We start from the raw sequence: 23,977 nt of genomic DNA, 5'->3' as shown, positions 1-23,977 counted from the left end.
GCGCTGGACACATTTGAATGATGTGTCCTTTACCTCAGGAAGAGGTCGTGGGAGCATATAAAATAATAATTTTCTCCTTTGGAAGCTGATTGAGCTTCATGGAGTGTGAAGTTAGGGCTCTTCTCTGTCTTTAACAATGTGCAAAGCAGTTCCCCGTGGGTAGGAACAGCACTTTCCACTAACCCTCGGGGTGCGGCGTGTCCAAAGCTCCAGGGTGCAAAACCTACTTCTGGTGGCAACTACTGCGCTGGGAGCTAAGGTACCCGGAAGGCACTGGACACAGAGGACAGAGCGAGGAGCCAACAAGGGTACAGGAAAGGGATTTCTAGGCGTGCGCAGCCGCTGGGGGCGGGACTTCCGGCCTCACCCCTCGGACGACTTCTGGCCTTTCCTCAGGTCGGCTCAACCTCTAAGGTTCCGGAGCGGACTTTCGGGGACGAGGTGACAAACTGACAAAGCGCGAGGGGAGGCGACGTCCCCGCCGCATAGACTGGGGATAACGACTCGGCTGACGCCACTCGGGCTGCTCCCCGCCGGGGCCGGAACTGGGACCGCGGGTTCGAGTGTCAGTTCTCCCACAGAGTCCGATGGCGGCGGCCGCGCCTAGGAACCCGGCTGAGGTAAACGCGCGGCCCCCGGGCCCTCCCGCCCCGCCCGCCCAGCCTCCCCCCGCCCCCCAACCCCGACCCTCCAGGCCCGAGCGCGGGGCGCCTGCTCGGGTCCCTGCGGCCCAGGTCCCGGTGTCCGGGCCCGGGAGGCGCTCGCGGGCGGGGTCCCCGCGTCTGAGCGCCGGCGTGACGGGGTGCGGGAACGAACGGGCTGCAGGGGAGGGGCCGGCTGGTCTGCAGGGGGCCTGCGCCACCAGCGGGGCACGGCAGGTCTCGGTTGTTTCAGCTAACGCAAGGTGCAGCGGCGCCCGTGAGGCCTGTCACCTGGCTGCCTGACCAGTCCATCCGTGCTGGCGGTGTGCCAGGCGGTGTAACCCAGGTGTAAATAGATAGGCCCAATCTGGCTGCGGAGAGGACAGATTGCAGGGGTGGGGGGCAGAGGGGGCAGGGAGCGCAGGAGGGGGTGCCCGCGCCAGTGTATGTCATCGTTGCCGGGCCAGAACGGTCACCGTGGATGTCAGAGAAGCGGTTGAATTTTGGCCCCGGGTTCGAGAAGGGCCAAGGCAAATTTGGGGTGTTGCAGGAGACAGGAGAAAGGGAGGGGTCCCGGAATGCCTGGGGGCTTTGGTCCTTTGAAGTATAATCTGCCAGTTATTTGACGGGCAAAACTGAGTTTCTCTGAGAACGAAAGAGCACCGCAGTCTGGAACAAGCAAGCTGAGGCTCAACAGTAGAGGTAGGCTTTTTTAAAGGGAGAGGGGCTAAGTTGGGAAGGCTGTTAAAATCTACAAGTCCCTGAGAGTAAACTGGGAATTGAAAGTATAGTGGCTTCCCATTGGCTGAGCTGTGGGTGGGGTGGTCCCCAAAGCCTGCCTTTTCCCCTCTGGGCTAGTAGAGGAGGTAGTTTCCCAGTCCCCAAGTTCAAGTGTGTCGTCCTGTCGGGTCTGCACTGATCATGGCGGTAGTGCGTGAGAGCTCCCCCAGCTGCGTCCTCCCGACTCCCTTTTAGTGAGGTTTCCCGTTATTAATTTTCAGCGGTCCTAGCAGCGGAAGGGGTGGACGCTCCCATCAGCTGGACGGAAGATGGCAGTAGGTTGATTGTCCTTGGAGATCTCCCAAGTTGCTCGGACGTCGTTAAGTCTTAGATGTTCAGAGAGGCGTGGGTGACGTCATCCAGTGGGCAGCGGGACAGGAAAACCCGGGAAACCGGGGCAGGTTTCAGGATGGAAACTTTGAAAAGTGAGGGCAGTTGTGTGGCCCCGGCGGAGGTTTGGATCACATTGAGGAGGGGGTGCAGACTAGGGGGGCAATGCTATTAGTGGGTCGGAGGGCCTTAGTGAGGTGTGCTGAAGAGTGGTCCCCTGGCTCAGCGCCTGGTTGGGGCTGCTGGGCAGTGCGGGCACAGGCGAAGGAGAGAGAAAGATGTGGCAGATGGATGGGTGGGTAAGGCTTCCATGGCATGATGGGACAAGAGATGGCTGAGGACACCTAGGAGTAATTGCGGCAAGGTGACAGGGAGTCTGGGGCTGCCCTTTATTCAGTGGTGTAGGGCTTCACCAGAACTTTGTGGTGCGCTTTTCTGGTGTCCGGGCCGTTTCACAGTCTTGCTGATGGATAAGGTGTGGGGCCAGTGTGGTCACTTGTGCGTCTCTGTGCCTGGCAGGGAGACCTTTAGGGCTGGGCTTTTCACAAAGGTTCAGTGCAGAGTGGAGGGTTGTGACTGTTGGAGGGACAGCATGGGCAGCACAGAAGTATTAGAGGGACTGGGAGTATCTGAAACGGCCACGTGGCTGTGGGTGTGTGTCCCTGAAGCCAGGATCCCCGGCAGGCGAGGGGGACTTCTCGGCCGCATTTGAGGCTTTCCCTCTGGTGGGATCCATGAGAGTGCTGGGGTTGTAGTGGAACCTGTTTGAATTTGTCACACATCCTTTGGGTGTCATGTGACAGGTACCAGTGTGAGTCAAGGGGGCATCCTTTGTTGTGGGGCAGGAAGCTGTGGGGGCGCAACTGTGGGGTCTGAAGGTGTGAGGGAGATGCAGACTACAGGGTCATGTTCACTTGGAGAGGGAGTGTGAGTGTGAACTTAGGGTCTCAGGGCCCTGGGATTGGAGACTGACTGGTCGAGGTGGGTCCATAATTGTCTGTGTTTGAGGGCACATTCGGGGAGACTCCACGGGAATTTCCAGGCAGAAAGGATGGCGCTTGGGGGGCCAAACCCAGATTGGCCCCCGCAGATTGCATGTATGCACCCCCTGCCTGTTATTGCTGAGGACCGAGCACAGTGATTGGTGGGATGGTGAGGAGACGGTGGCATTAATGACACCAGGACCTGGTATTTATTCTGAGGTAGGAGCTGGGGTGGCTGGGGAGAATGGGGTGTATGTGTCAGGGTTTAGATTGTGGGTTCCCCGAGAGAGAATGTTCATGGTGCCATCTGTCCGTTTCATGACAGGGTGGTGTGACCTTTGAGGACATTGCCATCTACTTCTCCTGGAAGGAATGGAGACTTCTTGATGAGGCTCAGAGACGGCTGTACTATGATGTGATGCTGGAGAACTTTACACTTATATCCTCCCTGGGTAAGGCCCTCCCCCTCCCCAGTGACCTGGACTGGGCTCTGTATTCTCATTTACCTCCCTTCCGCCTACTCCCTCTTCCTCCTTCCATTCCCCCGGCGATGCTTTTTCCTTCTCAGGTGTGGATGTGGGACTTGCCTGCTTTCCCCGCTTTTTTGGTGGTTGCATTTGTTGCTGGGTCTGGGTTGTCCATATGCCCTTTTCTCTCTCCTTTCAGCCCAGTGCCCTCTGTGCTGAACCCTCATACGGTAAGATTTGGGCGGTAGTCATTAATTAAAGCTGGCAGATTGCACCTTGCTGGCCCTCTCCTTGGCTGGGTCAGTGTATCCAGATCTATGCCATTTCTGTGGCCCAGGTTTTGATCTCTTCCCTTTGGTGATGTGTACTTGTGCCTGCCTGTGCCAAAAATTGCAGGCATTGGCTTGGTCACACTCAAGTGGACTATGGGCTACTTCTCAAGACTATCTTATGTGGTTCTTCTTGTAGTGTTTACATTTTTCGTATACCTGCCCTTCTCCATTCAGCTCTGTTAAGGTTTGATTGACCAAATTGTATCATTGAAAGTATATTACAAGATGAATTGATATACTTAAACATTATGAAATTATTACCAAAATGAAGGTGATCAGCACACTGATTACTTGACATAATTACCTTTTTCAGGCTCGTGGTGAGAAAGCTTAATATCTACTCTCAGCAAATTTTAAGTTACAGTACAGTCAGTATTAACATGTGTAGTCAACATGCTGTCCTTTAGATCCTCAAACTTACTCATCTTATAAATGAAAGTGTGTACTCATAACCATCATCTCCCCATTTCCCCCAGTCCAGAGCTTCTGGCATTCTACTTTCTGTCTCTATGAGTTCGAATATTTTGTAAGAATACCCAAATAAAATACCATGCAGTATTTGTCTTGTCCTGTGTGGTTTATTTCACTTAGAGTAAGTTTTTCCGTGTTCATCCGTATTGTGGTAAGTGCCCGTTTTACGTTCTTTTTTATGGCTGAATATTCCTACACTTGTGTGTGTACTAAGTGTTGTCACTTATCAGCTCATGCACACTTAATCATGTTTCCCTATGTTGACTGTTGTGAATAATACTACAGTGGATGTGGATGTGCAGACACTTCGTGTAGATTTGATTTTGTTTCCTTGGGATACGTACCTAGAAATGGCAATGGTGGGCCATGTGGCAGTTTCATTTAAAATTTTTTTTGTGACTCCTCCCTATTATTTCCTATAATGACTTCCCTGATTTACATACCCAGCAACAGTATTCAGCCATTCTTTTTTCTCCACATCCTCACCAACATGTTACCTCTTGTTTTTTGGTCATAGCCATTTTAACAGGTATAAGGTGATATCTTGTGGGGGTGTTTTTGTTTTTTGTTTTTGTTTTGTTTTGTTTTTTTGAATGAGAGACTGATAGAGATAGCACGTGCAAGCAAGGGAGAGAGAGAATCTTAAGCAGGTTCCAAACCGAGTGTTGTGCAGAAATCAAGAGATGCCTAAAATGACTGAGCCCCCCAACACCCCACATAACTTATGATTTTGATTTGCATTTCCTGATGATTAGTGCTCCAAGCCCTTGTTGGCCAATTGTGTCTCCTTTTCACTGTCTTCTGTGTGTCTGGTTCTGCTGCTACTTTGCAATTTGCTATAATCCTACTTGTTTCTTTTTGATTTTGTTGTGTGTGTTTTTGATGTCATATTAAAAAAAAAAATTGACAATAGTAAGGTTAAGGAGACTTTTCCCTAGTTTTTTTCTAAGAGTTTTAGGGTTTGATGTCATGTGCTGAAATTTTTAATTAATTTCAAGTTTATTTCCATGAGAGCTGTAACATACAGATCCTGTACATTATTTTTTTTCATTTGGAATATCAGATTCGACAACAGTCTTAAATAGATTATTTTTTTGGGGCGCCTGAGTGGCTCAGTGGTTGAGCGTCTGACTTCAGCTCAGGTCATGATCTCGCGGTCTGTGAGTTCGAGCCCCGCATCGGGCTCTGTGCTGGCCGCTCAGAGCCTGGGGCCTGTTTCGGATTCTGTGTCTCCCTCTCTCTCTGACCCTCCCCCGTTCATGCTCTGTCTCTGTCTCAAAAATAAATAAATGTTAAAAAAAATTTTTTTAAGAGATTATTTTTTCAACAGAGTATTCTTGGCATAATTGCCAAAAATCAGTTAATTATGTATGTGTAGTTAGAATTTGGGCTCTTTATTCAATTGCACTGGTCTATTTTTTATGCCAGTGCCATATTGTTTTGATTATATAGCTTTGTAATGTTGTTTGAAACCAGAAATGGGCTGCCTTCAGTTTTGATTTTTGTTTTCAAGATTTCTTTGCTTCCTGTTTTAGGAGATTCGGTGGCAGGGGTGCCAGTGTCCTCTGTGGAGCAGGCAGTAGGAGTCCCTGCTGAGCAGGGACCTCAGTAGCACCCACCTGGTGGCTGACAGAGATTCCCCAGCCCCTGTTTTCTACCCATCCCCCCATGTCTCTGCTAATATTGTCTCCAGCCATCCTTTCTGTGTGCTTGTGCTCTCTTTTATGCTTCACTGTGTATTAGTCAGTCTTGATTGGACTCTTGAGCCCTCTGAGGCTACTATGATTCATGAATAGCTGTTGAATTGATTTTTTTTGGTGAAGGCTGGAATCCCGTATTCTACCATCCTGCCAACGTCAGTCACATAGGATGCCTTTCTGAGTCTGTTGTGTGCTGAGTAGCTCTGGGACGGTCGTGGCCATCCAGCGTGACCAATTTTCTTCAGTATTTCTAGCCTCCCTGTGCCCTGTAGTTGCTCACCTGGAGCCTACAGGGAAGAGTCCATACATGGACTGTATCATACAATGGACCTGATCCAGACATGACCAGGTGGGCTCACCGGGGCCTTTTTCTGGTGAATGGCAGCTGGGGAAGGTGTGATATCAGGACGTTGTTCAGATCACACTAGGTACCTTTGTTCAACTAGAGTTTGGTGCCATGCCAATGGCCATACCTCGTTCCTGTCTTTCCTTCTTCACTGTTGACAGTTTGTGTACTTGTGGGTTCTACTCCTTTGGTAGTCCTGTGACTTCCAGCACAGGGGTAATTGCTGTTTCTCAGGCCTCCACATCTTACCCATTTCTCTCACTGCTCTTCCTGGGTAGTCCAACATTCACCTTCGCCCATTTGCCAGAAATGTTCATGTATCCTTAATGTGACCTTGAACAGCCACAGATTTCTTTTGATTGGATTTTTCAGCAGCCTCCTACTCAGCCAGGTGTCAGTAGCAGAAAAGAACCTTGCCAATGCTGTGGGCAGAGAAACAAGTTGTAGACCCTGGCTCTCTTCCTTCCATCAAACCCTGGTTTTCTGTCCTTCCAATGAGCTGTCCACAGTGCATTGACCTTAGGGGCCCAGTAACGCAGAGCAGGCACTCCTTCACCTGAATTCCAACTCCCGTGTCTGGAATAGCATCAACTCAACTCATGCCTACACGAGACAGGTGCATATGTGTGACGGGCTTACCCCTCACTGTAGTCACCACGTATTTCATGAGAGTTTCTTTGCGTTCAGGTTGCTGCTGTGGAGCAGAAGATGCGGAGGCACCCCTTGAACAGAGCGTTTCTGTAGGTGTGTCACAGGCCAGCACGCCCAAGGCAGCTCTGTCTTCCCGGAAGACCCACCCCTGTGAGATGTGCGGTCCGGTCTTGAGAGACATTTTCCGCTTGGCTGAGCACCAGGGAAAACTAAGCAGCCAGAAACTGTTGAGGTGTGGGGCATGCACACAACGATTTTACTTCATCGTAAACTTTCAGCAGCAGCCGGAGCAGCACACGGGAGAGAAACCATTCAGAAGTAGTGTGGACACGGCCACTTTTGTGAAAGGATATGGACTCCATGATTCAGGAAAGCCCTTTACCTGTACAGAGGTTCAGAAGGATTTCGTGCCTGGCTCGGGGCATCTGCAGCAAGAGGCCACTGAAACTGGAGAGAAGCCAAACACAATCAGTCAGTGCAGGGCAACTTTGCAGAGCAGTAAAGGTCATTACACTCGGGGAGAATGCAAGGAAGCCTTCTGTTCCGAACATACACATGTTCGGGATCAGAGTGTCCAACCTGGAAGTCCATGTTTTGTGTGCAGTGAATGTGGGAAAACATTCAGGCACAAATCTTTATTTGCCATACACCAGAGATTCCATACTGCGGAAAGACATCATGAGCTTAACAAATGTGGAAAATTGCTAAGGCAGATGTCAACTCACACTGCACATGGAAAGACTCTCACTGCGTCTAGGCAATACACGTGCAACAAATGTGGGAAATCCTTAAGCCACAAATCTGTGCTCATTCATCCCCAGAGAGGGCATAGTGGAGAAAATGATTATGTTTGCAGTGGATGTTCAACATCTTTTAGCCATAGTTCAGTTTCGATTATACATTCTGTTCAAACCTCAGAAAGGCCCTATAAGTGTAGTGTCTGTGCAAAATGTTTTACCTCTATCTCTGCCCTCACTTATCATCAGAGATCTCACACAGGGGAAAGACCTTATGGGTGCAGTGAATGTGGGAAGTCTTTTACCTCCAGGACTGGCCTCCATTACCATTACATAGTTCACTCTGGAGAGAGGCCTTATGAGTGCAGTAAGTGTGGGAAGGCTTTTATCTCCAGAACTGGCCTCCGTTACCATTACAGAGTTCACACTGGAGAAAGGCCTTATGAATGCAGAGAATGTGGGAAATCTTTTACTGATACTTCTGCCCTCCGATATCATCAGAGAGTTCACACTGGAGAAAAGCCTTATGAGTGCAGTGAATGTGGGAAATCTTTTACTACTCCGTCTGCCCTGCGTTGTCATCAGAGAGTTCACACTGGAGAAAGGCCTTATGAGTGCAGTGAATGTGGGAAATCTTTTACTACTCCTTCTGCCCTCCGTTCTCACCAGAGAGTTCACACTGGAGAAAGGCCTTATGAGTGCAGTGAATGTGGGAAATCTTTTACTCATACTTCTGCCCTTCGTTATCACCAGAGAGTTCACACTGGGGAAAAGCCTTATGGCTGTAGGGAATGTGGGAAATCTTTTACTACTCCTTTTGCTCTCCGTTCTCACCAGAGAGTTCACACAGGAGAAAGGCCTTATGAGTGCAGTGAATGTGGGAAATCTTTTTTCTCTAAGTCTGACCTCCATTGTCATCATAGAGTTCACACTGGAGAAAGGCCTTATGAGTGCAGTGAATGTGGCAAGTCCTTTCTCCGAAGAAATAATCTCAATGTACATGCAAAGGTCCACTCAGATGAAAGGCCTTACAAGTGTAATGAATGTGGGAAATCTTTTAAGTGTAAGTCAGCATGCATTCAACACCAGAGAGTTCACACTGGAGAAAGGCCTTATGAGTGCAGTGAATGTGGGAAATCTTTTACCACTAGTTCAGGCCTTCGTTATCACCAGAGATTTCACACTGGAGAAAGGCCTTATGAGTGTACTGAATGTGGGAAATCTTTTGCTGACACTTCTGCCCTCCATTATCACCAGAGAGTTCACACAGGAGAAAGGCCTTATGAGTGCAGTGAATGTGGGAAATCTTTTTTCTCTAGGTCTGACCTCCATTATCATCACAGAGTCCACACTGGGGAGAGGCCTTATGAGTGCAGCGAGTGTGGCAAGTCTTTTTCCCGAAGAAATAACCTCAATGTACACCTAAAGGTTCACTCAGATGAAAAGCCTTACAAGTGTAATGATTGTGGGAAATCTTTCAAGTGTAAGTCATCATTCATTGAACACCAGAGAGTTCACACCGGAGAAAGACCTTATGAGTGCAGTGAGTGTGGGAAACCTTTTTCCACTAGTTCTGTCCTTCGTTCTCACCAGAGAGTTCACACTGGAGAAAGGCCTTATGAGTGCAGTGAATGTGGGAAAACTTTTACTGCTAGCTCTATCCTCCGTAATCACAAGAGAGTTCACACTGGAGAAAGACCTTATGAGTGCAGTGAATGTGGGAAAACTTTTACCACTAGGTCTGTCCTCCTTTATCATCAGAGAGTTCATAGTGGAGAAAGGCCTTATGAATGCAGCGAATGTGGCAAGTCCTTTATCCAAAGAAATAGTCTCAAAGTACACAGAAAGGTTCATTCTGGTGAAATGCCTTATAAGTGCAATGAATGTGCGAAATCTTTCACCTGCAAGTCAAAACTCCTTGAACACCAGAGAATTCACACAGGAGAAAAACCTTATCTGTGCAATAAATGTGGGAAATCTTTTAGTCGTAGCCATGCCCTTCAGTATCATCATCAAAGTCACCTTGGAATAAGGCCTTATAAGTGTAGTGAATGTGGGAAATCTTTTGCTTGTAGTTATTCCCTCCGATCTCACCAGAGAGTTCACACTGGAGAAAGGCCTTATGAGTGTAATGAATGTGGGAAATCTTTTACGGCTAGTTCTGTCCTACATGCTCACCAGAGAGTTCACACTGGAGAAAGACCGTATGAGTGCAGTGAATGTGGCAAGTCCTTTCTCCGAAGAAATAGCCTCAATGTACACATAAAGGTTCATTCGGGTGAAAGGCCTTACAATTGTAATAAATGTGGGAAATCTTTTAAGTGGAAGGCAACATTCATTCAACACCAGAGACTTCACACAGGAGAAAGGCCTTATGAGTGCACTGTATGTGGGAAATCTTTTATCAGTCATCCTGCTCTTAGTTACCACCAAAGAGTTCACACTGGAGAAAGGCCTTAGGAGTGCTGTGAATGTGGGCAGTCTTTCAGCCAAAGCTCCAGTCTCACTCAACAACAGAAAGTATAGTAGATGAAGCCCTTCTGAGTGATCAATTATGAATTGTTTATGTTCACTAGAAGTTGTATTTCTCTTCCTATCCTCTATTCAGGATTAGCAGATGATGTCTTTGGGAGGTAATTTGAATCAGAATGGGTCATGAGTGTGGATGGAGCCCTCATGAATGGGTTTATTGTCTTCATACCAGTTCTAAGAGAGCTTGCTTCCTCTGTGTACCATGTGAGGACCCTTTTGAGAAGATCATCTATAAATCAGGAAGTTGCTCCTCACCAGACATGGAACCGGACCCTATAGGGAATGTTAGGTTGGCTATCCAGCCTCCAGAAAGAAGTTTCTGTTGTTTGCAAGTCACCTAGTTTGTGGTACTTTGTTAGAGCAGCCTGAGCTAAGACATGTGAAGAATGTGGGCAATCTTTTGGCGAAGGATACAGTTTCATAAAAATCAGAAATTACCCTGGGTAAGGCCTCATGAGTGAGGGGAATGACACAATTCCTTTTGCCAGTCCTCTGTCTTCATTGCACACTTAGAGTTCACACTGCCAAAGGGCATTAAGGTAGCAGAGCAGGTGGTATTTCCTTGAGTAGTGTAATCACAGTGGAGGAGTGCCTTTGTGAAGCAGCCACTTAGCTGGAACAAACCTTGTTCACTTGAATGTCCGCAGTGGAGTGACTTACCCTAAGTTCCAGCTATTTGGGAAAACTTGAGGAGCTGTGTTGTGCTTCTGATGTGTCCAGAGTCATTGCTAGATTGAAGTCACTGCCAGTTTCTGTAGCAGAAGTCATTTCACCAATGCCACCTGGCAGGTTCCCACAATATATATCAGTCACCACCCCAATATGCTATGGCAAGATGGTCTCTGTGGTTTGTCATTGGCAATAGGAATTATGGATTGTTGGAACTTCTCATTCCCTTCTCAGTTAGAATGTGGATGTGACACATTGTTTATCCACAGCACCTGATCTGAGTTCTTGGTGGTATCTTGCAGAGAAAGACTCATCTTAGGGACGTTACCATCTTTTGATGCCCAACTGGTCATGTGGGGCAAGGCCTCGTCCAGAAGGAAGAGGCAAGAGGTAGCGTTCTGTGCAGCAACATGGTGAAGTCTTTTCCTTTGCAGACCCTGGTGTGAGTGTGGTAACATCTCAGATATGATTTTGAGGAAGTGGCTGAGCCTTGTGGACAGCAGTGTGGGGCATGCCAGGGGACCACTGTGCCAGGTTGGAGGGCCGGGTTGACATGCAAGGAGTAGGTGAGACACCTGAAGGGGGTGGCACACCCAGCAATGCTATTTAGGTAGGACTCTATGGGCTGAGTCTCCCTTTTTCACCCTGGACATGGATTTCCCACTGTGGGTCCCTAAGACAGTGACCTGCCTATTGCTCTAGCCACTCTTTTCCCAGTAGTTCCCTGAGGGACACCGCACAGTCTATGTGGCCCAGAGGTCCTTGACCCAACTCATATGTGCATGCTGTGCAATGGCATGTACAAGTCTGTGGTGCCAGTGAGGGACTCAATCTCTATAGTGATTATATTTTTTGAAATAAATTGTTAAGGACAAATTAGTATCAGGCAACAAACCACATATTCAGAAAGCTTAGAGTACACTAAACAGGATAAATGCAAGAAGAAGAAAAAAAGACCCACATGTAGGTGTTTTATTTTCAACTTACTTGAAATCATAAAGTTTTTAAAGAAGCCTGAGGGAAGAAAATACCTTAGCTCCAGAAGAACAAAGACTTACATCCATTTTCTCAGAAATCATGCAAGCAAGACAGGAGAGGAATGAAATATTTAGTGTTGAGAGAAAAACTCATCAGGCTAGAGTTGTCTACCTGGCAAAATTATCCTTCGACAGTGCAGGGCAAACAGCATTTCTGAAAGAAAAACTAGGGAACGTTTTGCCAGCAAACCTGCCATCTTATTCCATTTTGGGTGATATGACAAAGTACTACAGACTGGGTAATTTATAGAAAGATAAACATTCATTTCTCACAGTTCCGGAGGCTGGCAAGTCCAAGGTCAAGGCGCCAGCATGGGTGAGTTCTCTGGTCAAGATCCTCCTCCTGGTTCCTAGTTGGCTTTTCTTGCTACATTCTTCCATGATTAAAGAAATTAGGGATTTGTTTTTTCAGTAGGCTGCAGGTCCAGGATGGAGCCAAATATGGGGCTTTAACTCATGATCCTGAGATCAAGAGTTGGATGCTTAACTAATTGAGCCATCCAGGCACGCCAGAAATAAGGGATCTTCGTGGAGCTCCTTTTATAAAGGCAGTAAACCCATTCGTGAGGGCTCTAACCTTATAACCTAAGCACCTCCCAAAAGTGTCATATTTAGGGGTTAGGATTTTTTCACATGAATTTGGGGAAGGGGGGTGACCATAGGATCTTGCTTGCAAGAATTGTGAAAAGAACTTTAGAGACAAGGAATGTGATATGGGTCAGAAACTTAGATCTACATAAAGAAAGAAAGAGTATTGTAGGAAGAATAACAACGTATAAAAAGTATTTTTCTGGGGCACCTGGGTAGATCAGTCAGTTAAGCGTCTGACTTGGGCTCAGGTCATGATCTCACAGTTTGTGAGTTTGAGCCCCACGTTGGGCTGTGTGCTGACAGCTCAGAACCTGGAGTCTGCTTTGGATTCTGTGTCTCCCTCTCTCTCTGTACCTCCCCTGCTCGGTCTCTGTCTCTCTGTCAAAATAAATATTAAAAAATTTTTTTAATATATTTTTCTTTTTTAATATTATTATTTAACAATTTTTAAGTATGCTCCACACCCGACAAGGGGCTTAAACTCATGGCCCTAAAATTAAGAGTTGCATGCTCTGCCAACGGAGCCAAACAGTTGTTACATGAACAATATATTCTGTTATTTATGATTATCTTAATGTGTGTGTGCAGATATTAGGCTTTGATATTCATAGAATGAATGATGTCAATGATAAAAGGGACTGGAATGAGGAATTGAGATTATTTTGTTATGATAAGGTATAGTATCCTTGAGGTGGTGTAGTATTTGAAAGTAGATTTGGAAGGGCTCCTGGGTGGTTCAGTCAGTTAAGCGTCTGACTTAGGCTTAGATCACAATCTCACGTTTCATGGGATTGAGTCCCATAGTTAGTGCAGAGCCTGCTTTACATCCTCTGTCTCTCTCTGGCCCTCCTCTCCTTGAGCATGTGTGCACACTGTCTCTCTCTCTCTCTCTCTCAAAAATAAAACCAGCATTAAAAAGAAGTAGATTTGGATTAGTTGTCAATGTTTATTGCAAATTCGAGGGCAACAAAAAGTATAACTGATATGCTAAGGAACAAAAGAAGATGGAGTACCATAAAATACTCAGTTAAAACCATAAAAAGCAGGAAAAGAGTGGAAGACAAATTGGGACAAAGAACAAGGGTGATGAATAGAAATCAGTAACAAATATGGTATATGTTAATCTAACTATATCAATAATCACTTTGAATGGTAGAAAACTAATTAAAAGATTTTCACAATGGGCCCCAAAGCAAGATCCTACTATATATTGTCTACAGAAACTGTGCGATGATACGTATGCAGTGTTTTAACCTCTGAGTTTGTAGTAATCTATTACAGGAACAATAGAAAATGGATAGAGGAACAGACATGCAGAGAAATGAATGATTGAGAAAGACATAAAGCAAGTTAGTGAGGGCTCACTTTATGAAGCTTCTCCCTCTGTGTGACATGGTAGGATCAGTGTTGGTAAGTAAACTGCTTTATTTACTGTGGCTTCATTGCTTAACAGTATCCATTAACTGTCATCAGGCAAAGGTATAACTTTATGTTGATGTTTTATCATAAAATTATGCAGGTATGACTGGGTCAGAAATGACCTTAGGATTATAGAGTGCAAAAGTCAGTTGGTGACCTGTTTAGCTAGTTAGAAAGCATTTAAGTCATTGTGCTTTAACGAAACACCCTTTATCTGATTGTGAAGTTCTGAGAATGGGGAGGTATTGGAAGGATACAGCCTCATCACAGAATATTGTATGAAATTAACCTGATAAACACACAATGTGTAGAATTTTATAAATATGAAACCATACTCCAGGAATATAAGAGTTTGAAATTAAGCAAGCCTTCATAACTCATTATTGACATAGAAACACACAAATATCAATGGAACAGAATAGGGAGCCCAGAAATAAACCCATACATTTATGGGTTTGTCTGTTTATAAAGACAAAGCCAAGAATATATAATTCAGAAAGGATAGTCACCAATAAATTATGTTGGCAAAACTGGGCAATCACATGCAAAAGAATGAATCTGGACACCAGTCTTATACCACAAATGAAAATAAGTTCTAAATGGATGAAAGATTTGAATGTAAGACCTGAAACAATAAATCTAGAAAAAACATAGGGGTAATCTTGAAATTGGTCTTGGTAATGTTTTGTTTTGTTTTTTTTTTTATTTGATACCAAATATATGGTGGTGACGAAACAGGTACAAACATTTGTCAAAACTCAATGAAGTGTATATTTTATTACTGTTTTCAGTTTATTATTTTGAGAGAAAGGGAGAGAGAGAGAATCCTAAGCAGGTGATGTGCTGTCAGTGTAGAACCTGAGATAGGGCTTGAACTCATGAACAGTGAGATCATGACCTGAGCTGAAATCAAGAGTCAGGCACTTAACCGTCTGAGCCACCCAGGCACCCCAATTGTATATTTTAAATGGGTACACTTTTAACAGTTTAAATTGTGCTTCAATGAAGTGTGAAAACACTAGCTTGTTTAAATGGTCACTAGGATCAACAGCCTAGCCATCTTGTACAAAATGGGACACAGAGGTATACCTTTCTCTGGGAGAATGGGGAAAGGATCTTCCCCAACGTAATAAAAATTATGTCAGACCTGAGGCCAGAATGCAGGTCGCCTGACACACAAGCAGGGTTTCTTTTACACCCCTGTCTTCCACATAAAGGCTCTGAGGCACCTGGGTGGCTCAGTTGGTTAAGCATCTGACTTCGGCTCAGGTCATGAGCTCACAGTTTGAGTTTGAGCCCTGCTTTGGGCTCTGTGCTGACAGCTCGGAGCCTGGAACCTGCTTCAGATTCTGTGTCTCCTCTCTCCCCCTCTCTCTCTCTGAAAAATAAATAAACATTAACAAAATTTTTTTTAAGAAGGCTCCATCCGACTTCCTTGAATGAACATGGGCACATCCTCAAAAGACAGGTTCTGGGTCAGAGACCACAGGGCAGCTCTTCACACTCACCTCCAGGTGACCATGATATCTGAACTGCTGGTTGACTTGTCCAGTAGTTTTTGTCTTGATAAGCTCCACCTGCCAGGGTGGGGAGGAAAGGACAGTCATCCCCTATGATTCTTTTACCTGGCACCAGGGCTGGTCTCCAATCACTCAGAGAGAGAGAGAGAGAGAGAGAATCTTGAATATATTCAAAGATGTTGAGGTCTAAGGGGGCACTGAAAAGAGGAGAGTTCAAACATCTTCATTTATCCAAGTTAGAATTTTTCTTTCTTCTTGATTTATTAAGGAGAGAACCTCACCTTTTCGATAAGTTCTTCATTTTTTGTGAGTTCTTTGGACCATGACAGATCCCAAGAGGGAAGAATGAGTATGTGAAAGAACTTATAAATAGAGGGTGAGGCTTCTACTTGTCCTTGGAGGAAGCTAATAATTAGGTGGGTGAAAAGAATGAAATACTTTTGCAGGTGTCTTTTGTTGTGTAAAAACATGACCCCAAACTTAAGTGATTTTTTTTTTAATTTTTTTTTCAACGTTTTTTATTTATTTTTGGGACAGAGAGAGACAGAGCATGAACGGGGGAGGGGCAGAGAGAGAGGGAGACACAGAATCGGAAACAGGCTCCAGGCTCTGAGCCATCAGCCCAGAGCCTGACGCGGGGCTCGAACTCATGGACCGCGAGATCGTGACCTGGCTGAAGTCGGACGCCTAACCGACTGCGCCACCCAGGCGCCCCTTAAGTGATTTAAAATAGCAAATAATGGGGACACCTGGGTGGCTCAGTTGGTTAGAAATCCAATTCTTGATTTTGGCTCAGGTCATGGTCTCAGGGTTCATGAGATCGAGCTCCATACAGGGTTTAGTGCTGACTTCACAGAGCCTGCTTAGGATTCTCTCTCTGCCCCTCCTCTGCTCGCATACACATTCTCTCTCAAAATAAATAAACAAAAAAATAGTGCATTAATTCAGTTTTGGGGGTCAGAAAACTGAACAAGTTTCAGTTGGGTAATTCTCTTCACTGTATCAACAGAAATTATACTTAGAGACATTCAGGTAGTGGGTGGGTTGGTTTAGGGAGCCTGGGATGATTCACCCACGTTCCTGTGCTGCCTTAATAGATGGCTGGAAAGGTGGGCTCAGCAGGAACTTTGAACTAGAGCATTTACATACACATGGTCAAACTTCTTACACGGAAGTCCAGGTGTATCTAGAAGCTCACAGAGAAGCTGCAAACTCTTTGTGTCTTGTTCTCAGAGATGAAAAAAAATGCATCCACCAGTTCTTTCAGTCAAACAAGTCATCCAGTTTTGAGGTAAGTTGAAATAGAGTCACTTTTCAGTGGGAGGAATAGCAAGGAATTTGCTGTCTTCCTTAATATACCACGAACACTTGGGGCACCTGGGTGGTTCAATCGGTTAAGCGTCCAACTTTGGCTCAGGTCATGATCTCATGGTTCATGGGTTCGAGCCCTGCATTGGGCTCTATGCTGACAGCCTGGAGCCTGCTTCAGATTCTGTGTCTCTCTCTCTCTCTGCCCCTCCCCTGCTCATGCTGGGAGTTCTGTGACAATGGGGACACTGATGTATTAGCCAAAGCCCTGCAGGTAGGAAAGCCAAAGTAAACCTTCTATGATGCCACACTAAATGATGAAGATTGGAATGTTATGAGAACATCGAGGACAAACGAGGGTTAGTGAAGCTGTTGGGTATTAGGAAAGGGTCCTTAGTGGTAGCCTTGAAGGATAGATGAGATGCCTCAGTGAAGAATCGAGGGCAGGCATCAGTTTTGTGATACTTGCCTCTTCCTCTAGCAGCCAAGGTCCATTTGAGCAAAGGCTCTGTGTCTGTTCCACCCATGCTGCATCCATAGAGCTTCACACCTGTCATTTGTTCACTAAGTGTTCATGAGAAAAGAAAAGCAGTTAGGAAGATGCACAGAAGTACAAATGTATAGGATATTCCAGGAAGGCAAGTAGATTAATGAGGCTGAAAGTTTCTGTGCAGGGAGAGGGTTAATGAGGGCAGACGCTGCAGACAGAAGCTTAACACAATGCCTTACCATTTACAAAATAATAGAATCACATATTGATAATACTTTGAATTATAAGATAAGATGTTCATAATACAATATTACATTTAAATGGGACACTATACAATTCCTATGGTTTAAATCAGGAGTAAAACATGTATCCAAATTGGGTAGTATTTTTCACTATGTTGTGTGATTTTTCACAGAAATGTGACCTGCTCTGGCCAGCCTTCCTGACCTCAGATGATGCCAGCTTCATCTTCCCAGTTGCAGAGCCCACAAATCTAGGGACTATCTTTGATTCATTTTATTTTCACTCCCCGTATCCATTCCTACTGGATATCCTACTTGCTCTGTCTCAGAATTTGTCAACAATGTGAACACTTTCCATTGTTTTCTCTGCAACTAGCCTGGACAGAGCCAGCATCTTTTACCTGGGTTTCCTCATTGGGTGTGTAACTGTTCTTCCTCTTCCTAACTTTATTTTCAGTGTAGTCTCCACCCACCAGTCAACATGAACCTTTCAGTGTACAAAGCAGATAGTGTCTGTGTTTTGGTCAAACCCTGTAATGGCTCCCATTTTATTTAGAGAAAATTCAAAATTCTTACAGAAACCTAGACAGCCTTACAGTTCTTCCATGTTTTTCTCTGACCGCCTCCTTAAACTCTGCCCCACATCTAGTTCCGTGTGCACTGGCACTTGGCTTTGCCTGGGACAGGACACTGGTGGCTTCCTGTGTTTAGATAATATATACAACATATCTGCATAGCTTAGTCATTCATCTTTTTTCAAATACTGCCTGTAATGATCTTGTCAATGAGGTTCTCCATTACTACCCAGTTTATATTGCATCTTCCTTCGTTCCCTGATCATCCCTCAAACCGTCTTTTTTTTCATGCAAGGAACTGTCATCTTAGATTCAATATTTTGTTATTGTCCATCTTTCTTAACTGTAATGCTGGCTTGATAGAGACAGATTCTTCACAAGTTTTTTTTTTTTCCTGGTACCTCTTATACATCAAAAAAATTAATAATAATGACATGTGATGCTTCACCTGTGCCTATTGAAGCAGTGAGTAAAAGTCTATCCACTTTTTCCAGTTCATTTCTGACATTCAGGCAATTTGTTCCTAATCAATTCTTTTCTTCTCCCTTTCAGGCTTCCATGGTGCAAAGTTATAAGAATTAAAAAATAATCACATTTGGAAAGCAAAATGCCTCAGGTTGGCAAGAAACAAAGCCCAGCCTTGTTCTCAGCTTCCTTCTCTCACTTTCTAGACCCCAGTGTCCTTCTCTCACCTGTCCCTTGTACCTGGTCTTTTCCAGGCTTCTGAGATGTGTTTTCTCTGGCCTCTCTCTCTCTCTCTCTCTCTCTGACCATATAATTGGCTAATCATTGCAAATTGCTCCTACTAGCTTTTAGTAATTTTCACATTTCACAGTTGTCTTTCTGAGAAAACTGCCACTACCCAGACAGACACTGTCACTAAGCTTACAAGTGAAATGATAATCACTTGCCAGCAAGAGAGGAGATCATATTGTCCCCAGCCTTTATTGTGGGGATAAGATGCTCCCTTTGCACTTGCACTCAGACTGCGGTCATGGTAGCTACTGTCTCAGCAAGAAAAGGTATTTGGTAAGTGGACCTTCTTTCTAGATAGATACTTAGAAAAGTAGAATATTTCTTTAGAAAACTCATAAGAAATATGGACATAATCATCTTTTCTTCTTCCCCTCCCCCCGTGGTTGAAACTGAACCAAGAAAAATATATGAAGTGGTGATATTTTCTGAGGGTTCCTGAGGCACAGAGCCACCCCAGCCTTCCTAGCTCAAAGTTGCCTGACATTTCTTGTCCATCTTCTTTGTCACAGCCCCATCTGCAATCCTCTCCCTGAGTGAACACGTACACCCTCACAGCCCTCACTCCCCTACTTACATGGTTGGTATGAGTGTGTTTAGCTCTTGGCTTCTGCTTAGACACCTGGTGTCTGATGGCACCTGCGACATCCTTTTACACATCTGTGTATATTGTGCTCTGATTGGCTGTGACAGTATGTCTGTGAAAACTTTCTGTGACCAGTGCAATCCTCCATATCCTTTATTATGGGTTCTGGAGAGGAGGATGCACTTTACTGAACCAGTATTTCATTGCTACAGAAAATTTCTGGGATCAGTGTCAAGAAGATAGACTATATCTCCCATTTAGTGAAATACAAATCAATCGCTCTCTTTCTCTCTCTCAGATTGCCAGGTTTAATCAGCAGGATTAATCAGAGATTAAAATGTGTTAATGTCTTTTTAAAACAATTTTTAATTTTTTTCTTTTGAGAGAGAGGGAGAGTGAGTGGGGGAGGGGCAGAGAGAGAGGGAGACACAGAATCCGAAGCAGGCTCCAGGCTCTGAGCTGTCAGCACAAAGATGTGGGGCTTGAACCCATGAACTGTAAGACCATGACCTGAGCCACCCAGGCACCATGAAAATGTGTTAATGTCTTAATGCCAATCTGACATTTAAAGATTTAAAAATGCTTTGATAGTCCTCAGACCTCTGCATCTGCACCAGATCCATTGAGATTTCGGAAGTTGTCACCCCACTCAGTCATCAGGTAGTGAAAACTTTACCTGTTCCAAGCCAGAACACCTGTGGAGCGGGTATTTTCCTGTCACTGTGCCAGGAAGTAAATGTGCCCAATTTAATCCCTAACTGTTCCTCCATAGAAAATACTTTGATAAAATAAGGGAGAAAGGTTTTTGCTTTTCCATGAATGACTACCATTCTTGAACGCACCCAGATCCATAGCCACAGCTGGCCCAGGATTCAAATATTTTCTTGTTTGAAAATATTTACCAAAATTTTATTGTTCTCCCTCTTACTCACTTGCATGGTTTCTGAGAAGATGAATGTAATTCTTAATCTGTGTTCCTCCATAGGTAAGGTATTTTTTTCTTTCAGGATTGTTTTCTTATTTATCTTTCAAGTTTCTATAAATTGAAATATACCTACATGTAACTTTTTTTGGACATTTATCTTGCTTAGTGTTCTCTGAGTTTTCTTCTATTCCTCCTGTTCTTCCTCCTCCCCTTTCCAGTGCAGGATATGTGATTGTGTTCCACTTAGTTACCACTTATGTTGTTTATACACACTTATATTTAGTTGATCAAATTATTTAAAATATTGAGGCATTTCATGCAAGGTAGTTATTTGTGCATTCCTTTAGATCTTATTTTAAGTTATTTTCTTGAAATATTTATTCTGTATTTAATTCTTTGGTTTTGTACCTTTACACACATTTTATCAAAGCACTTTTTTCCCATCATATTTTCAAATATAATCTATATCTACGCAGAACCACCTACAAATTATTCATTTTACCGTAGCACTTGTACATTTTCTAAACTCATAATTATTCATAATAATTCATTTTTTCCATTTACTAATTACCTATTTATTTAGCAGGTATTCAACTGTATCATCTCCACCAGTTAAAAGGTAAACTTGTGATGCCAAGAAATTCAGTATCATTATACTTTTGCCTTATATTTGCTAGAGATATGGATTTCAGCCTTATCATATTTCTGAAATTTTTTCATATGTTGCTGGTTACAACCGCTCTATAATTATAAAGGATGCTCTTTAATATGGAAAAAATTAAAATCATACAAGAGGCAGTGCTCTATTAATAAATCATTGGTCCACACATTCCTGAGGTCTAGAAGTAGGGGTCAGGAAGTCTCACCCAAAAAATGTACGTATTTGTTTGAGTGCTTTGATTTTTAAAAAGACTTTATTATTTATTTTTTTTAAGTTTATTTATTTTGAGAGAAAGAGAGAGAGAGAGTGCAAGTGGGGGAGGGGGAAAGAGAGAGAGGGTGAGAGAGAGAGAATCCCAAGCAGGCTTCACGCTGCCAGTGCAGAGCCTGCCGTGGGGCTTGAGCTCACGAAACCTTGAGATCATGACCTGAGCCAAAACCAAGAGTCGGGACACTTAACTGATTGGGCCACCGAGGCGAACCTCAGATTTTATTTTTAAGTCATTTGTACAAAAAACATGGGGCTTGAACTCAGAAGCCCGAGATCAAGAGTAACATGCACCACTGACTGAGCCAAGTGTTTTGGCTTTTAATTGAAATTTTGTTTTCTGATAAAAATCAAGGATGCATTTTTATTTATTTTTTTAAAATTTTTTTTTAATGTTTATTTATTTTTGAGACAGAGAGATAGAGCATGAACAGGGGAGGGTCAGAGAGAGAGGGAGACACAGAACTGAAGCAGGCTCCAGGCTCTGAGCTGTCAACACAGAGCCCGACGCAGGGCTCGAACTCACGGACCGTGAGATCATGACCTGAGCTGAAGTCGGTTGCTTAACGACTGAGCCACCCAGGCGCCCCAAGGATGCATTTTTAAAAACAGGTGATATTTGATGACACCAGAACACAACATCAAAAGAAAGTTAGAACTGGGACATGGCACCCTATTCCCTTGGGCATCATATTCTCCATTTTCCACTTCTGTCCACATAGCTGGCCTCTTTCCTTTGATGTGACTCTGAACAGTAAAGGCATTAGGGTTTTTAAATGAGACTTCAGAAAAATAATAGAAATAGAGTAAGATAAAGAGACTTCAACATAATACTCTCTGAAAATTGCAGGCCAGTTGATACAAAGTGAAAAAATTACAGTGCCCAGGAGAAAAAATAAATGTCCCAAATAGAAAACAAATTCTAATATTTGTTATTCAAATAAGAATTTTAAAACATTGATATATGAATTTGCAGACATCTACAAAAGATGAGGAGGCAGTATAATAAACCACATGAATCTATTACACATCTATTCCAGGATCAATCCATGGCTAAACTCATTTCATGTATAATTGCACCCATATTCTCCAGGAACTACTTAAAAGCAAATCCTAGAAGCCATATAATTGCATCTATAAATACATCACTTTGAAAGACAAAGACACTTGGAGTACTTGGCTGGCTCAGTCAGCAGAGCATCTGACTCTTGATCTTGGGGTCATGACATGAGTTCAAGCCCCACATTGGGCGTGGAGGCTCCTTATTAAAAAAATTTTTAGGGGCGCCTGGGTGGCTCAGTCGGTTAAGTGTCCGACTTCAGCTCAGGTCACGATCTTGCGGTCCGTGAGTTCGAGCCCCGTGTCGGGCTCTGGGCTGATGGCTCAGAGCCTGGAGCCTGCTTCCGATTCTGTGTCTCCCTCTCTCTCTGCCCCTCCCCCATTCATGCTCTGTCTCTCTCTGTCTCAAAAATAAATAAACGTTAAAAAATTTTGTTTTAATTTTTTTAAAAAGACAAAAACCCCTTTCCTCTTATTTACAATATCTTTCCATCCATAAACATATTAATTCTTCAATACCGTGAAGTATCAAATCATTATTCAGAAAGAGGTCATTTATCATGTGGAATTCACCTTATTCTAAGTTGGCTTCTGATGTGACTCTCTGCCCTGTAATTCCTTTTACAGATAATTATTCTATCTAATTTGACATTCAGTAGACTCATTCACAGATGTTCATGTCTACTTCTGTCTACTTCTTTTTGCATAACATGAAAATATTCTATATTTCTGGGGCACCTGGGTGGCTCAGTTGGTTGAGCATCCAACTTTGGCTCAGGTCATGATCTCACAGTTTGTGAGTTCAAGCCCCACATCGGGCTCTCTGCTGTCAGTGCAGAACCGGCTTTGGATCCTGTCTCTCTCTTTCTCTCTCTCTCTCTCTCTCTGTCCCTCTCCCTGTTGTGCACACGAATGCACACACACACTCTCTCAAAAATAAACATTAAAAAATGCATTAGAAAAAGAAAATATTCTGGGGCACCTGGGTGGCTCAATTGGTTAAGTGTCCAACTTCAGCTCAGGTCATGATCTCACAGTTTGTCAATTCAAGCCCCACGTTGGGCTCTGTGTTGACAGCTCAGAGCCTAGAGTCTGCTTCAGATTCTGTGTCTCCCCCTCTCTCTGCCCCTCTCCTGCTCGTGCCCTGCCTCTCTCTCTCTCTCTCTCTCTCTCTCTCTCTCTTTCTCTCTTTCTCTCTCATAAATAAACATTAAAAAAAGGAAGAAAGAAAATATTCTATATTCTTGTCTACTTTTGTGACATTGTTGTTATTTTGTTAGATTGATTGAATAAGAAAAATAAGAGTTTTGGGGCGCCTGGGTGGCTCAGTCAGTTGAGCGACTAACTTCAGCTCAGGTCATGATCTCACGGTCCATGAGTTTGAGTCCTGCGTGGGGCTCTGTGCTCACAGCTCAGAGCCTGGAGCCTGCTTCGGATTCTGTGTCTCCCTCTCTCTGTCCCTCCCCCACTCATGCTCTGTCTCTCTCTGTCTCAGAAATAAATACACATTAAAAAAAATTTTTTTTAAAGAAAATAAGAGTTTTAATTTTACTTTCACTCATTCCTTTGATGCTCTTCATTTCTTTGTCAATCTGAGTTTCTGAACTTGCTTTCCTTTTCTTTAAAGAATATCTTGTGACATTTCTTGGCAAGGTAGGTCTAATAGCAAGAAATTCCCTCAATTTTTGTTTGTCTGAGAAAGTCTTTATTTCTTTTTCACTTTTGAAGGATAATTTCACAGGGTACAAAATTATAGTTTGGTGAGGGTTTTCTCTCAACATTTTCAATGTTTCACTCCTCTCTTGATTACATGGTTTCTGAAGAAAAGTTGTAATTCTTACTTGTTGCTCTGCTATTGGTGAGGTGTTTTTCACTCCAGCATTATTCATGGTTTGTTTTTACTTA

At 44.0% G+C, this 23,977-nt stretch overlaps 1 protein-coding gene across 2 annotated transcripts; it reads left to right on the top strand.

Moving 5' to 3' along the window:
• The first annotated feature begins 318 nt into the window (after positions 1 to 318).
• Positions 319 to 12,682, top strand: LOC147573907 (uncharacterized). Of its 2 annotated transcripts, none has more exons than XM_086688436.1 (3): positions 319 to 620; positions 3,060 to 3,186; positions 6,738 to 12,682. In XM_086688436.1, exons 1-3 carry the CDS (start codon positions 588 to 590, stop codon positions 9,896 to 9,898), a joined length of 3,321 nt encoding a protein of 1,106 aa, XP_086544562.1. In that variant the 5' UTR covers positions 319 to 587; the 3' UTR covers positions 9,899 to 12,682. The 2 variants fall into 2 exon arrangements, with proteins under 2 accessions (XP_086544562.1, XP_086544563.1); XM_086688437.1 differs by lacking the exon at positions 319 to 620 and adding an exon at positions 1,347 to 2,953.
• Positions 12,683 to 23,977: the final 11,295 nt, after the last annotated feature.

The sequence above is a fragment of the Puma concolor genome, chromosome E2 (genome assembly GCF_028749965.1).
Source record: "Puma concolor isolate L17-30 chromosome E2, mPumCon1.1.hap2, whole genome shotgun sequence".
In the NCBI taxonomy this organism is placed as follows: domain Eukaryota; kingdom Metazoa; phylum Chordata; class Mammalia; order Carnivora; family Felidae; genus Puma; species Puma concolor.
The sequence above is the reverse complement of the archived record's forward strand: the minus strand, read 5'-3'. Positions and strand labels throughout refer to the sequence as shown.